Raw genomic sequence first — 17,912 nt, 5'->3', positions numbered from 1 at the left:
GAGGAAAGAGCATTTTCATGCATTGCCTAGCTCTGGTAACCTAATATAAGGACATTACATTACCAGATAGACGAAATATTATTGCACATATCTAAGATAACATTTACAGAATAAGAAGTGGACAGGAGCATAAGTAGTTCACAGTTCATTTGTGACTCAATAGTAGTCAACAAATTCTTTGCGAATTACTATCCAAGCTATCTATACATTTTAAGCAATTGCTGTCTGAAAAATTATCTAATAAAAATTATCATATGTTAAATCACTTACTAGGACCTGTAATTTTTGCTTCTTGCTCTTGTTTTTCTTCATTTGAAACATTATCATTTTCAACAATTTCTTCAGAAGCATTTCTACAGTAAATAATATACATATTTTAATTAGTAGCAGAAGAATAAAGAGAATAAAGTTAAAGATAGATGTATTTTTATTAAATTAAATCAAATCAAACTGGATAATTATATATTTCCTGAAATTACTCAAATCAGCAAATGGAGAAAGTACTAGCTTTCATGTTATATAGCCACATATTTAACTAAACAAGTTTGCTATAACATGATTTGGAAACCAAAGTAGACATGGAATTAAATCTTGTGCTTGCATCTACAATTTGACATACCATTGGTGTTATAACTGTTTACTGTCTTGTGCTGAAGAATATGAAGTATTGTGCAATATTTTATCTTTGTAAATTTTTAAAAATTGCAAGACCTTGAATTCACAATTTCTTTTAAATTATTAATTATAGAGTTCTTAAGTTAAATGATACAGCATTAATGGATAATGAATAAATCACAGTATTAAATTTTAAATTGCTTTACCCCTCCATATATATAACCATGTTTTGAACATTCAGAGATTTTTTTTATTAAAAGAAATAGAATCTAGTAGGTTGCATCATAAAAATATTTTAGTACTAATACAAATTTTATGCTATACATTGTTTTTCAAATTCAACAGTAAGTACATACAATAGGGTATACTGATGAGTAGCCTCCTTTTAGAGGACTTGTGCAAATTGGTCATACATAATCTTAAAAAGAGAATATTGCCAGAATTCACACAAAACATAGCATTATATAATAGATATATAGACGACAATATCCTCATTATTTGGCGAAAAAAGCCAGATATAACCTTTTTTAAACAGAATTAACACAAATCCATATGGTCTTACCCTAAAATTGGAACAGCATAGAAACACCTGTCCATTTTTTGGATATTGAAATTGAATTTAAAAAAGGGGGCCTACATATTAATGTATATTACAAACCAGAATAGGTAAACCTTTATTCATTCTGGCTCACTCAAATGATCCATTTAGATATAAAAGTAGCTGTGTTTAGATCATTAGTTAGGAGGGCATTTACTCATTGCATCAATATTGAGGATATGATCATAGAGCTTAAGCCCATAAGGAGAATACTGATAGTACATAGGTACTCGATAAAACTTATAGTACATTTAGCAGAAAAAATAGCAGAAAAAAATATATATATGACAAAATACCACCCCAGTACAGAAAACATACAACCAGCTGAATCTACAAATATAGTGTAGTTGTGGAATATAACAAGAGGTTGAAACCAATATGTAAATAAATTACATGTAATGGAAGAACAGAGTTGGCATACAAAAGGGGCAGCATTATATACCAAATGCTGTAAAATTATAAAGATATTACAGATAGGAGCTCCTGGAATTTATAGCATATCATTAAAGAATGATAGATTTGACAAGGGTTTAATTTACATTGAAGCAACAAATAGATCTCTTAGAAGCAGAATTAAAGAACACAAATATGATATTGAAGAAGAAAAAAACAACACCGCTATCTATATTCCTTGAAGCCAGAAACTGAAGCTAAATTGGAGCAAGCAGCATTGATTAAAAAGTGTTTTACTAGAGAAGAAACTAAATTTTTAGAATAATATGAAACAGCCTCGAAGAGAATGTGCATTAACATACGAGATGCAGATTCGTTATCACATGCTTGGAAAGCTTTTTACAATAACCCGACAAACAATTATTGTAATAATTCAATTAATTAACCCATAAGATGTTAATATAAAATTAAATAGAATATATTAGTTGTAAAATTTAATTCGGTAAAGTTGAATTTTGTAAATTGCAAAAATAGTTGAAGTTTGAATTCATATCGAACGTAGAATGCGATAGAACATTCTAACTGACATGAAGAGGATAGTAAAGCTGCTCGAAAACGTTTGTCATTTTTAAGATATTACTGGAATAAACGTAAAGTTACCAAGATGATTTATACACATTTCCAGTTTTGTTTCTCTGTAACTAACATATAGCTTGACAAAGAATCACAGAAAACAACTTATTATTAAATTTTCTTAGAAATTTGAAACCACAAGGCCCCTCCGAAACCCAAAAACCCAACATCTGAGCCAGACCCACTGTCAACAATCTCCTAAAAATGTTTTGAAAATAAAGTTTTTGTGGACTCCTCAAACAAAATTTAGTGTTATGTTAACGTAGACACAGTATCTTTGTTTACCTCTGTATTTACCTAGAAAAATAAATAGTGTTAAACATTATTTTGGGAATTCAAGGAGTGATAATCTAATACGCGATCATCATGCAGTTGTAACGTTATCTTTTAATATAGTTTCTGAAAAGAATTATCTTACAGTTAAATTTATTCCATTCGTTTGTATTTAGTTTTTGTTTCATTGATTTCGTTATAAAGTATTTAACAAATATCTTTACATTTATGCCCTTATCTATTACTTAAAATCTGTCATTAGAACAATAAGAGTATTATTATTCATAATAAATTATTCACTCTGACTTATAAACTTACTTTCTGTCTTCCTTCTGCATTACGTATTCTATACGTGTTGTAACGTTCCCGCGTAACACTTTAAAAATAAAAAGCGCCCTCTGCAGTTACAAAATATGTCAAATCAAATGTTTACAATTTAAAAATGATCATTTTGAGTTAAAAAGATTCCCTCAAAAAGATCATTTTAAGATCTTTGCGCCAAAAAATTACGTCATTACAAATGCTTGGTGAAGTTTTCGAACATTCGTCAGTCAATTCGGAAGACGGCCGGATGGCCGAGCGATCAAGATGGCGACCTACCGCTCTAGGGAATCAGGGATCGCATCCGGACGGGTCGAAAAAATCCCCAGAAAATTTTCAGCGGGTGGCCAGTTCGGATATGTCGGGCCTGGCCGAACTCATAACGGGCTTGCTAAAAGAGGCCCTCTTAGTGCCCACAGGGTGAAAAGGGTTTTTAAAAAAGTTCAAAAAAAATCTCTTCAAAAGAAATGCATATTAAGAGAACACGTTGTACAAGTGTATAAAAATAAAGCGAACCACTCAAAAAAATCGGTAGCGGAGCACTTTTTAGCCGAAGGCCATGGCAAATCGACTATATATAATATTTTGAAAAAGTGTGAAATATCTGAAACACGGAAAAGAAGGCCAGGAAGTGGAAGAAAGCCAGTTGTTGCGAATGTTAAAAACCGAAAAACATTGCTGCGAATGTTTGACAACAAAGATGTAGTTTTTTTTTTTTTTTTTTTTTTTAACTCTTTCCGCCCTGTGGGCACTAAGAGGGCCTCTTTTAGTAGGCCCATTATGGGTTTGGCCAGGCCCACAATGGGGCGACCGGGTGGTGAGGGACGGGGCCCGACATATCCGAACGGACCACCCCCCGAAAAATTCCTGGGGATTATTCGACCCGTTCGGATTCGATCCTGGGTCCCCCAGAGCAGTAGGCTGCCACCTTTACCGCTCGGCCATCCGGCCGTCACAAAGATGTAGTTAGTCAGGTGGAAGTTCGATTATCATCGAAAGTACTGTGGTTGAAAAACATTGCTGTATAGGTTAGTGCAATTTGATCTTCAAACTTTTTTGACGGCATACCCCTAAAACAAAAATATTTATAAGTTTTACCCTATATAATATAATATAAATCATTTTGATTAAGTAACACAAAATAAAAACACTAGCGAGGTTGAGGCCGAAGTTTTAAATTTGAAAACGTGTACGTCGAACGTTCAGCGCCGCCTTCCTGTAAGCTTAGAAATTTGACAATGGTGTTTAGAATGACGCGCATGATTCCATTGACTTTCCAAACGCCATTGTCAAATTTCTAGGCTTGCAGGAAGGCGGCGCTGAACTCCGACGTACACGTTTTCGCGTTTTGTGATGAATTTTTCTGTTAAATTTAGTGTAGTAAGAAATTATCTGCGCACAAATCTCGCTCGGATTTTAGTATTGCTATCTCTTACCATTAAAGATCTTCGTGCTTATCGTATATTTCATCATACTTTCAACACTGGTGGTTTTTTTGTTTTTATTTTTGTTTTGTTTTGTTTATCGAGAACTGTCTTAACGTTACCCATTTTTGTTTTCTTAAGATCCACAATTTGGGCTGTTGGACTGTCTTGACACATCAGGTACCTGGGTTTTTCAACAGCCCGAAATCGATTTCAGAGAGGTAGACTGAAGTCTTAATTGCTCAAACATCCGACCGTCACCTTGTTATACTAGGTGTTGAAAGTAGCGAAAGTATGGGACCAGATAGAAATACCGAAGAAAATCAGGGAGGTACTAGAAAAAGGCCCTAACTTTGTCCCAGATGTTGTAAATAGTTGGGAAACCTCCATACAGGAGATTGAAAGAGGGATAGTTGGTATGGATTCCTTGGATAAAGAATTCTTTAGATGGAAGACGGTCATCAGTAACCGCCCAAAGAAAAAAGCAACTATTATTAAGAATAGAGACATATGGCTTACGAAAGAGCGGTTAAGAACGAATGACTTAGTGATGACCAAAGCAGACAAAACTAGGCATTTAGTTGTTATGAAGAGGCATACTTTTGACAAGGAATTACATCAAGAAGACCGAGTGTGACATTGTTGATGACAAGATTATTGGGTCTTTGAACAGAAGGGTCAAGAGGTTAGAACGTCGTTTTACCTTTTCTGAAAAAATGTCACAATTCAAACGCAGGAGCTCAAAGATAGTTTGCGTTTGCTAAGACGCACAAAGCCGGAAACGAATTAAGACCAATGATAGCGAAATGTAGGGGGCCCACCTTTGTCTTAGAAAAAAAGATTACACGAGTATTTATCCTCACAACTTGAAGTTGATAGGCTGGTGGCAAAAGATCCTCTTGTCGTAGTCAATGGAGTACAAAATATTTCTTTAATGGAAGATGAAGTAGCGACTATTTTGGATTATGAAAGCATGTGTCCTTCAGTAATGATTGAATCTTGTGTGGAGATATTATTGAATTTCATGTACAACAACAAACCACAGTTGCTTAATTACACTCAAGACCTAGAAGAGCTAGCCAGCCTTGTATGCCATCAATCTTGTTTTACTTTTTGTGGTCAAATGTATGTACAGGTACATACAGAAAAGAGGGGTTCCGATGGGAAGTCACTCTCCTGAATTTTTTGCGAGTTAGTAGTTAGAAGATTCGAAAGAAGAGTCCTGCGTGATTTTAAAGAAGATATTATACATTTCTGTAGATATGTGGATGACATTTTTATTTTATGGGGAAATAATAAGAGTCTACAAGTCAATACAAGAAATGTAGGGGCCCCTTTCGCTGTATCTTCGCAACGAAAACTTATGGCGGACTCCTCTATTTATTGGAGGACCAACCCTTTGTTCTACTTCGGAGACTGTGGCTGAGCAACCTATAACCTATTTTTGGAGACCCTTCTCGCTGTGTCTTTGCAACGAAAACTTTTGCTGACTCCTCAATTCGGGCGAGCAATTCACTAATATTCTTAACGTTTATCCAATCAAAACAAGGGATTTTTCTTACGAAAACAGGAAAGTTGGGGGTGAAATCTAGGGAAACAAAGTCTCGAATGACGTCGAAATCGGTTGATGACAGAGGTGATAACAACTGTTCGGTTTTCGTTTTAACGGAAAAGCAGGATAGTTTCCTTCCTCTTACAAAATCAATTAATTCGTTTAATTCCATCTTCAAATTACTAAATAATAACAATCTTTAGTTATTACAATCAAATTCACGTGATAACATAAATAAAAGGTGTTTCTTAAATTTAACACTTGGTAAACTTAGGCTTAACGTTGGTGAGGGGGAATAGACTGAAGGGTGAGTAAGTTCCGTTATTATCAACAAGGAAGTTTTAGACGGAAACGTCTTTCTTACACAAAATGTTGGTTTTAACAAGAAAATAAAATATTACTTTCCAGGTATAAAATATATTATTTAATTTGTGTTTTAATATATTATAAGTAATAAAGCGTATTCTCACAACTCTAAATTTATTTATTTATAACTTTTGCATTTCTTGTATATCATCAGAAATATTTATTTCCAATTCATATACTTTGCAGAAAGGACAAGAGCCTCGCAAAAATTTGCCGCCTGGAGCCTCGCAAGGATTAAGGCCGCCACTGTATAATAATGACATCTTGCTCATTGTAGCGACTGGCAACACGTCTGTACTGACTTGTGGGGATTCCCCGTATTTTATTTTGTGCTTGGATTGTTTATGCAGTGGCACAGAGAGAAGGATGCAAGAAGGTGTATCATGCACCGGGCGCCACTCGCAGAGGGGCGCCCAAATGGTCTCCGAGACAAACTATGTGTTTCTGGAAAGGGAGGGGGAGGGGGGAGGGGGAAAAGGCGCCAATAAAGTGTCGTGCCCCGGTTATGTTCGCTACGCCACTGTCGTGGACCAAAGTTTTCTGATCACGCGAATCTTCTCTGTTCGTCTACTAAATAATTATAAACAGGTGCATTCGGGAACACAAAAACAATGTAACATTTTGAAAAATAAATTCATATTTTAATATTTTCCATTATATTTATTGTAATTTATTTATGTGTATGTTGCATTTAAGTAATTTTATTTTAAAAACCGCGTAATTAAAAAAAAAAACAATTGAATTGAAACAATGCTCTAGAAATAAATATGAAGTTACAAAGAATTCTAACGTTTGTGAGAATTCTTTTATTGTAGAAAATTCATCTTCAGGTTCAACGTCCACTATAACATTTTCTTATTACGTGTTCCTCATTTTAAATATTAAAAGTTTAAGATGCGCGATGCCTTCATAACGAAAAGATAAGTGTAAATCCAATTTTTGATAATTGCAAGAGTTATTATTAATGCGAAATCTTTTCCTTTTCAGGTTTCGAGTAATCCAAAAGGGAAGTATTTGCCCATAATTAGCGCATTGCTGATTGATTACTTATGATTTCAGGTACGGATTTTCAGGTAGTGCGTTGCTCCTGTGATGCATCATTCTAATGTGTAATAATAATTTTAGACAAAGTTTCGAATCCATTATCGGCATTTGTGTTATGGAAATGGCGCGATTCCAGTTTTTCCCGTAATGTGGATGGTGCCTATTCATTACGGGGTTTCTAGACAAACAAAAAACCCACGGAGTAGGGTGAGAGCTGGACGATGGTTCCGTGGCTTCAAATGCGAATTTATTTTCTGTCACTAACTTCACCGGCAGAAAGGAATGAGAAATATTACTAAAATGTAGCTTTTTTTCACGTATATTCTTTGGGTCGAGTGAATAAAACAACTAAACGCTGGTATTTGGTCGTGGGTTCGCACCGGGACAACGGGCTGGCCACGCACGTTATCCGGGCTTTTATCACATATCCTATATTTAAATTTCAAACTCGCCAAAATTATATTCTTGTACCGTTTAACATGTTTTTACTTTATGTATTATAAAATTTGATAAAGAATTGCGGAAGGAAATTTTGATTGCAGCCTTTTTTCGACGTAGAAATATCAAATTTAGGGGTCCGAAATATGATATGTGTAAATTTAATTCACACAAATCTTTCCACACCACATCTCAACACATCTGTTAAAAATATGCAAATATTTTTGACTTGAAATATTTATTGTCCACTTCTGCATAATATAATCTAGGCAGAATTGCATATGCAAGAACGTAATCCGAGTTTTTTTTAGTCTTAAATTATTGTGTGTGGCAGGCATAAATGAGGTGTTTCTACAAACCTATTACAAGTACGATCAGGCACACAATGAGGGAATTGTGAGATGTCCGGGTTTACTCCCTCCAGAAAATTATGAACGTATTCAGATATAAATATATCATTGTATGTAATATACTGTATATTATTTTGTTTAACGATATATAAAAACGGTAGAACACCGTTTATACGTTCTTCGGAGGGAAATGAAGAATTTAAGCTAAATCCTTATTGAATGAAATATATTCTGAGCTAGATAATATATTTCCTTCAATAAGGATGTCTTTTGTATCATTCAGTAATAAAATGTGTTTAATCGCATCCTTTTCTAAAGGAAATATTCGGTAAAATGGCGTAAAAATTCTGATAATGTCTACCTTATTTGCACTTTGAATACTTCACTCTTGATACTCACGAGTTATTTCGGAATTTTCACAAATTTTATTTGCATATTTCTGTTCAAAATGTCATTAATTCAATCAACCTAAAATGTGTTTGCTTTAGTTTATTGTCGTAAAGACACTAATTAATATTAATAATTTCAAAACAAATTACAAGAACTGTAACAGAGAAAATTAATTGCATACGGGAAATTTTAAGAAATTAATTAAAAGTGGATTTTTCAGTTGGTAATAATCCTGCACGTCGTCTCCTGTCGTTCAGGCATCAGGCTATCGGAAATTTTCGGATACTCGAGAGAAATTGCAATTGAGAAATTATACTTTCTGCAATTGCCTTATGCGCAAATCTTAAATATAAAATAATAGAATTAAAGCTGCCGTAGTACATAACTTTTGATTAAATATTGAAGTTAATTGGGCTGCTATTTTCAAAAACTTGTGGATCCATAAATTACCACTGCCGTCGCCTGTCTGACCGTCCTCCTTTAATCTCGAGAATACCAGAAATGGAACACTTATAAGCTGGAGGCCCCGATAATCTATATATAAACTTACAGTTTGAGCCGTAACTCACGTTATTTAAACTCGAATATTTTCTCCCTAAAAAGGTATTAGATAGATCATTGGCACGACACTATTGTTAGAGAAAAAGTATGATGTACAGGGGCAAGCCACTACTAATTGAAGGTGGAGGGCATATATTTTAAATTAAATAATTATAAATATGATTAAAAAAAATGCAACCGGCATTGTGACGTTGTGACAATATCTTTGTCACAACGTTGTGACAATGTGCTCTTTATCTTTTAATTTTTCTACAGGAATGTCTTATTTATCAAAGCTGAAAAATGAAATATCCGAATACTTTAAACTTTAGTTATTTATATTAATCAAGATGTTAAATTTTGAAAATGTAATCAATTAATAAATAATTTGTTTTATTTTTTTCTACGTTTGCGTGTTTTTAAATTTGTTTTACATTGATTTTAATATTCAATTACAGTAGAGCGTCGATAAGTGGAATGTCGGTAAGTGGAAATGGCCGGAAAGTGGAACGATTTTCAGTCGGACTGTGTCGTATTGAATCGAATGTTTTTGATACTAGATTTACTTCTAAAGTATAATTTTCATGTTTTTTATATTCTTCAATATATTTATTTTGTTTGTACAAAATGCAGAAATAATTTTTAACGATACGATAGCCTCGATGATTATTATAAAAATTTTCGTTAGGCTTAAAATCGACGAAAATTCAACACGAAGCGATACGCAACGGAGAAAAATTTGAACATCGGACAGGTTAATGTATTTTTTCGTACAAAGTCGGAAACTGGAACAAATCATTAACTGGAAGGACCCCAGTCCCCAATTGGTTCCACTTTTCGACGCTCTACTGTATTAACAAAAAGATTAAAAGAGAGTACCCTAACACAATAATGAATAATGTCAAATATTAAAAATTTCCTATGAAAATTTTAACTGTAAGGTGAAAAAGGTATAGGAATTTTCAAGTTTCAAAGATCCAAACCTTTAAATGTTTTAAAGACCGACTTAAAATTTGATCTCGTTTAAATTTTATATGCCACGTTCGATTTAATAATTTTGGTTTTCATTTGCTTAGCTTTACATTACACGAAAGTGATTAGCCAATGGATGAGTGTGTACTTTTTTGGAAAACCTTCTCTGGAAAGCCGGCCCTTATTTAATCGTTACATACGTGTAGAAAACTCGGGAAACTACAAGTGCCAGCCCTCTGGCGCTTCGTCCCAGATTCGCGTCCGGTTCAGTGAGTGTGGAAAGCAACACTAAACAGATTCGTGTGTTTAGTGGTGTTTTCCACTGTTGGAGATTTCTAAAGTTTAATACCAATCACAATCACATGATGTGAATGTGATTGGTGTGTTTGACAAACAGATCAATCACAGTCACATCATGTTTAATGCCGAAATGTGATTTATAGTTTCATAATCCTCATGACGATTTTCTGAAATATTTTTTATATTCATAAGTAAAACCGTAATTTTCCGAAATAAATAAAACACATTTAACAGAATTTATTGCAATACGGAAATATAGACAGAAATCTTCACATAAATAAACATTTAAAGTCAACAATATTTGCATATTTTTAACAGATGTGTTGAGATGTGGTGTGGAAAGATTTGTGTGAATTAAATTTACACATATCATATCTCGGACCCCTAAATTTGATATTTCTACGTCGAAAACAGGCTGCACCAAAAATTTCCTTCCGCGATTCTTTATCAAATTTTATTATACATTAAGTAAAAACATGTTAAACGGTACAAGAATATAATTTTGGCGAGTTTGAAATTTAAATATAGGATACGTGATGAAAGCCCAGAAAACGTGCGTGGCCAGCCCGTTGTCCCGGCGCGAACCCACGACCAAATACCAGCGTTTAGTTGTTTTATTCACTCGACCCAAAGAATATACGTGAAAAAACTACATTTTAGTAATATTTCTCATTCCTTTCTGTCGGTGAAGTTAGTGACAGAAAATAAATTCGATTTGGTGCCATGGAACCGTCGTCCAGTTCTCACCCTTTTCCGTGGGTTTTTTGTTTGTCTAGAAACCCCGTAATGAATAGGCACCATCCACATTACGGGAAAAACTAGAATCGCGCCATTTCCATAACACAGTGTCGATAATGGATTCGAAACTTTGTCTAAAATTATTATTACACATTAGAATGATGCATCATAGGAGCAACGCACTACCTGAAAATCCGTACCTGAAATCATAAGTAATCAATCAGCAATGCGCTAATTATGGGCAAATACTTCCCTTTTGGATTACTCGAAACCTGAAAAGGAAAAGATTTCGCATTAATAATAACTCTTGCAATTATCAAAAATTGGATTTACACCTATCTTTTCGTTATGAAGGCATCGCGCATCTTAAACTTTTAATATTTAAAATGAGGAACACGTAATAAGAAAATCTTATAGTGGACGTTGAAAGTGGAAGATGAATTTTCCACAATAAAAAAGTTCTAACAAACGTTAGAATTATTTGTTACTTCTTATTATTTCTAAAGCATTGTTTCGATTCAATTGTTTTTTCTAATTACGCGGTTTTTAAAATAAAATTATGTTAAAAATGAAAATACTTGACAGGACTGCGAATTGTAATAACTCTTGCAATTATCAAAACTTGGATTATACACCTATCAATAATTTTGTCACATTTTACGAATAATTTTTAATTTTTTTCCCCAGGAGGGATTTGCAGTTTCTGATGAAACTGAAGATGGAGCAGTGCCTCAGAGTTTTGATGAAGAATATTAGCAAAAAAAGAATATATGTTCAGTTTAAATGCCTTACTGAAAAGGGAAAAAAAGTGCAATCTGAGTATCGTTTAAAAATTGATTTTGTATTTCATAGACTTGTTTAATCAAAATGCTGCATTGGATTTTGTACTGAAACTCATCTTAAATAATTTTCATAAATAATTAAGTAAAATTCTTTGTTTTACATATTACAACCCTAAATATTTTCAAAAATTTTTAAATTTGTGCTTGTTAATGTATTAAGTTATATTTGTGTGTTTAAGTAAGCCTCATTAACTGACAATTAGATATCATTAGTTCCCATGATTTATACTGCAATGAACATGAATTGTAGTTGACATTTTCATTGACATTCAGTGAGGAAAATGTCAGTCTATGAGAACATTGTTGCCTTAATGTTTTTTTATTATATCAATAGCATTTATAATTTTCTTGAATATTCTAAGTAAATTTTACAACCCGATCAAACTATTTTTTCACAAACTTTTAACATTATTTGTACAGTAAAAAAAATACTATTGCATTAATGACTTTTTCTAATATTTCTCACTGATATTATTGGGAAATTACTTTATTAGATGTTTTTAGAAATAATAAAATGCTGAAGGTTAGCACTAAAAATTATAAAGGTTTACTGTATTCAAATATTGGGAAGATATCTGTGATCAAATAAATGATTTAGCCTTCTTGGTTTGGTAACTTTGTTGTGAGTTCTAAAAAATAAAAGAATTTAAATATTTTATTTCATATTTAAAACTTTAAACAAGTTTTTGTTTCGTTTATTTTAATGAAAAGCAGTAGCAATAAATACAGAATAATTTAATGAAAATTAAATTTCAAAGTGTTTTTAAATTTTCTTATCTTAAAATAGGTAGCATTTATTTTTTTAATGAGATGTCATTAATGCCAATGTATGTTAATTCTTAGGCCCCATAGAATAAAATATCTTTAAAAGTGATGATCGTCGTCATCTCATGCTATAATGCTCAAATTATTAGGATAAATAAAGAATATTTTTTAAAGGTAATTTTGTCAACTGTTGTATTTCCTTAAGTAAAACTGTGCTGTGAATTTCTGAAGTAGAACAAATTGATTCTTACTGCTTGAAATGAAATATTCTAAAATTCTGTTATAGAAAGTTAAAATAAAAATGATCAAACATTCTGCATTTCTTTCTCTCTTTAATTATTATAAACATACTTTGTAGTTACCAGTTTTCTTAGAATGATACATAATAGCATAGTTCAAGCAATGTAGAATGTACACACATGCAAATAATCATTTAAGTTAATTACCATCAACAGAATTATGTAAAAAATTTACTTATTTTTATTTAAACACTTATTTATACTTGTCTGTTATAAGTGAATTTTGTGATTTTACCGGGACCTTGTTTAAAAATCACAAAATTCACTTATAACAGATATGCCAAAGGCATTATGAAAGAAATCGCGAACCGCAATGAATCATCAATAATTCTAAAAAGAGCCCCGAATCTTTATAAGATTTTAAGGAATGACAAGGATAGCAATAAGAAGGAAGAAAAAGCAGGTGTGTATAGGATACCGTACGGGAACGCACAACTGGGAATTAAGAAAGATTATATCGGCGTTACGACAAGGAGTTTGAGTGTAAGACTCAAGGAGCACAAGTATAACATCAGAAAAAGTTCCAACGCCACGGTACTATCCCAAATGGCTCAGACCGAAAACTCGGTAGTTAAATGGGATGAAGCGGACATTATCAAACCCGTGAGCTCCCCAACGTTAGCAAGGGACCGCTGAAAAAATAGAGATTTACAAAAGCAAACTGGAAGGGGCATGTATAAATGCGAGGGACGCTGACGGCCTTCCATCGGCCTGGAAGTATATGGTTAAAAACTCTGCAAGGAACTCTTAATTTACATGTTTATTTTATTGTTCTGCGTTAGTATTAGTTGATACTTGTATTTAGGAGTTTTTCTGAGTTTATTTTAATTTTTATTCCTTGTTTTCAAGTTTATTATTTATCATCTTTTAATCCGTTGTCAATTTATTGAAATTTAAATATTTGTATTCGATCCTTTGGAACGGAACTGTTCCATTTGTCGGTTTATTTAACCTGATGATGGCCTATGGAATAGGTCGAAAACGTTTGTTTTAAATTAAACCCTCCAATTCACATCTTATCTAATAGAAGGTCTTAAGTAATTACCAATGCCGACTTTGTGTCGCGTTGGTTACAATCAACCAAGCCCAGGTGCATCCCATAATAGTCATCAGTTTGGTCACGCAATGCTAACCTCATCAATATGCATGAGTGGGCATGAATTATATATACGTTTGAACCACTAGCGGATTCTATAATGATATTAGCTAACTTCTACTGAATATTACTTATGATTAATACCTCACTAAATAGTAAAAAGATATCTTATGTATATAATATAACTAACTCATTGCTCATTCTATCAAGTTCTAGGGCTTAAGAACAATCTTTAATTTGTTTCCTTCTTATTTTTTATTAAAAATCTTCGGAAATTTTTAATTTTATAAAGAAAAATTCACAAATGATGAAAAATATGCCTGAAATCAATTTATGTTACAGAGAAAAATACCTTAAGGCGATTTAATTCCCGTAACAATTCTTCTCTCTTTTATACTTTTATTTAAAATTAATATTAAAAAAAAGAATTATATTTTTAAAGTGAATTATAAGAAAGAATTTATTAAAATATCAGAATTATTTCTTAAATAAATTGTAGTTTCTGATGTTTTTATTTTTATTTTTTTACATATTAAATAAGTCTGTTTCTTAAAAAAAAGTCTTTAAAGTATTAATTTATCGTGTAAATTTTAAAGTAAGAGTGCCCAAAAAGTTAATAAATCGTACATTTCACGTGTACAAGATTCGTACACTGAGTCTGTACAACTTACAAGATCGTCTATAATAATTTTTAATAGGACAATAGGAATTCTAGGACACCCTGTACGGTACATTTCATAAATGCATCCTACTCTTTAACTCGTACAATAAATTTAAGCGTGATTTTAAAGATTACACCTTATTTAATACATAAAATCAGCCGGAAACTGTACGCAGGGTTGTCCAAAGCCAGTTAACCATTTTTTTTTTTTTTAACCTTTGTTTATTTAATATAATAGAATATATTATAAAAGTTTCTATTATACAGAAATAATATTTAATATATTGAATTATTTATTTATTCATTTTATATAAAATGTTATCGTTATTATTATTAATATTCAAGTTTAAAAAAATAAATGTTTTGCATTTTTTCCTCTTTAAGAATAGGAGAAAAAATATTTTTTTATCATAAAAATATTATTTATACTGATGAGTTTTCTCTTCCTATTTTTAAGAAAAAAAATTGAATAAAATTTATAATTCATTAAAAAATAAATATTTGAAAAGAATGTTTATTTTACTTTTATTTTATTTTTTTATTTATTAAATTTGTTAGAAGCTAAACAACATGTACACAAATCAACTTAATGGCTGACGAAAAGTAAAAATAAAAAAATTACATGGAAAAAGGTACAATGTATGTATATATATATTTCAACGCTTGCTAAAGCTGACAGGACTGTAGGGAAATTTGTCGTTGAGTTCGTAGAATAGGTTCTCCTGCACATTTTATAAGGATCAAAAGGTATATTTTTGGACTGTTTATGAACGTTAGAAAAGTAAAAATAAAATAGTTTACTATAAAAATACTCTCCTGTGTCACGCTCATTTTTTCTATTCATTCTACACAGCAGCTTACAATTAACTTAATTGTTATATATATTATAATATATATATATATATAACACTTAATAAAATTTGTATTTATTGTTTAATAAAAAAACTGTTCGTGAATCTCTAGGATAATCGCTGTTTCTGTAAGAGAGATCCTCCTACAGCTCACAATTTATTAATTATATTTCCAATGTCTCTATAGATCCTATACAAAAGCTCACAATTTACTCATGTGTATTCTCATTATTTTCTATACAGAAGCTCACAATTTACTTAATTGTTTTCTATATTTAACATTTTATTAAATTGTAAATAAAAATTTTATCAAGCAAAACTCTTCATAAATCTCATTGATGATATTCCTTCTATAGGAGCTATCCTTCAGCTCACAAATTACTCAATTATTTTCTATAATTGTTTATTAAAAACTTTATACTAAGAAAAATCGTTTCTTTATATATTTTATATGACTAAATTTAATTTTTTACACAGCAGAATAGTATTTTTTTTTAAATTTAAAGCTATGTACAGCATGAGCTTAATTGCATAACATCGTAAACATCATAATTGCACTCACTCTTACTCGTAAATGCAAGGAATTTAAGATTAATAAGGTAAACTGAGACGATGAAGTCATTTGAAATTCTTGTATTTTCATTAAATAACAAGGAAACGAGCTAAAATGTCGTAAACCTCTTTATATCATCCCCCTGCTCTTTCGCCACCTACAAATCTCACTTAAAAGATATTAAAATTAAAATTATAAATATTAGAAATATTCAGTACGTGCTCCACATTGTTATATAAGAATACAAAATTTAGTGTGACGTTAAAATATTCGGGGTGATAGATGAAAGGTGGCAGAGATTGTCATTGATAAAACGGAGCAGATGACGAAGATGGGATGAAGCTAGAGACGGCGGCACGCCATCTGGTGCACGAAAACAGAAGCTGATCATTCATCATAAACGTCAAGAGTGAAGAGCCAGAGAGCGTAAAAGGGGCTAAAAGTTAGATTCTAATTAACCGACAAATAATTAAGCACATTAAATATTTGTTTAATAAATTTTTAAATGTTCGTTAAAGCAAATTAATAAACATATAATTGGTTATCCGAAAGGGAAACCCTCGTTGATTTTAATTAAAATCTCCGTTACGCCACTTGCATCCGGAAATTGTCATTTAATTAAATATAATTAAGAAAAAAATTAATCTTATAAACGGTTAAATTGGTGATTTTTAATTTGATATTATTTACAAAAATTAGTTAATTACCTTGAAACATTTTTTTCTTTCCGTAATTAAAACTTTTTTCCCAACTCTTGCATTAATTGGAGAGGTAAAAATAAGGAAAACATTTCATTATTTTCTGATTTCTTTTCTTTTCTTTCGAAGACACAATGTAGTGACGTAAACTTAAACACTGGGCGAATTTTTCATCCTTTTTATTCGGTTGGAACGCTTTTTTATTACATAACGCGTTTCGGGCCGATGCCCCTCTTCAGCCAACTAAACATTAAAAAGTGAGAGATGACTATATACAAATATTTAAAATAAATATCGTGACAGTATACATAATTAGTTTTTTAGAGGTTGTTACCTTCTAAATCCTGGTAAGAGCTTGTATACCGTTAAAAGCTGGTCCGTACCTCATTCGGTAGTTTAGACGGATGTAATAGTCCAAGGGTACGAATCTTGATAAAAATTCCATAAAAAAGGAAGGTTTAGTATCAGTCTGTAGAAGTATACGGGGTTATTCTTTCACAAATCATATTCGTGAAACCATACCTGAGATTCGTCTTCCGGTGTGTTGTCTAACACTGAGCTCGTACTCCTCCACCTCAACTGCGGAGCACGATCTATTTTTAATTTGCATATGTCTGGTCGAGCATTAGCAGGGGAATGTTCCTTTTTTTTAATAGGTTTCTTTTCCGATAAAATTATTCGGGGGGTTTAGCGGTGATTTTTTTAGAACATAGCACGTGGCCATTGCTATTTTTTCCCGCTTTTAGTATTTTTAATATTTGTCGCTATGCAAATGACGTAACAGATCGTAAAACAGTTTTTTATTTTATAGTATATTTTATAGTAATTTAATCCAGTTTTCATTGATTTTTATGCTTAGATTAGTATTTATGCAGGTCTTATTTTTATTTTTAATGATTTCTACACTTTCTTTGAATTTTCTGTTGTATGTCTTCTTTTCTCTATGTAAAATGCTTGTTTTAGTATCATCGATTTTACAGTTATTTAACACACAATGGTCATGGAATACTGAGTTTAGTCTGTTGTACTTTAAATCGGCTATATGTTCTTTCACTCTTATTTTGAGTTTTCGTTTTGTTTCTCCTATATAGAAGTTGGTATTTTTGCAAGTGCATGGTATCTTGTAAACTATGTTTTTCATATCTTCTTTTTTTATCGTCTGTTTCTTTTTTCTTTGTTTCGCTTTAAGTCTAGATAACA

The 17,912-nt window shown here is 31.8% G+C and overlaps 1 protein-coding gene across 3 annotated transcripts in view; it reads right to left on the bottom strand.

Moving 5' to 3' along the window:
• The window catches only part of LOC136989728 (HAUS augmin-like complex subunit 8), a 47,026-nt gene extending 44,142 nt beyond the window's left edge, over window positions 1–2,884 (bottom strand). Inside the window, exons 1-2 of one of the 3 annotated variants that reach the window (XM_067287975.1) lie at window positions 2,831–2,884; window positions 271–353 (exon numbers count right to left, since the gene is read on the bottom strand). In XM_067287975.1, coding sequence (XP_067144076.1) covers window positions 271–353; window positions 2,831–2,850 — 103 coding nt within the window. In that variant the 5' untranslated portion in view covers window positions 2,851–2,884. Of the gene's footprint in view, window positions 1–270; window positions 354–2,536; window positions 2,617–2,830 lie in introns of those variants that run through there. The other 2 variants (XM_067287976.1, XM_067287974.1) reach the window with 2 other exon arrangements.
• Window positions 2,885–17,912: the final 15,028 nt, after the last annotated feature.

Source organism: Centruroides vittatus, unplaced genomic scaffold (genome assembly GCF_030686945.1).
Source record: "Centruroides vittatus isolate TY-2023 unplaced genomic scaffold, ASM3068694v2 scaffold_752, whole genome shotgun sequence".
In the NCBI taxonomy this organism is placed as follows: Eukaryota; Metazoa; Arthropoda; class Arachnida; order Scorpiones; family Buthidae; genus Centruroides; species Centruroides vittatus.
The sequence above is the reverse complement of the archived record's forward strand: the minus strand, read 5'-3'. Positions and strand labels throughout refer to the sequence as shown.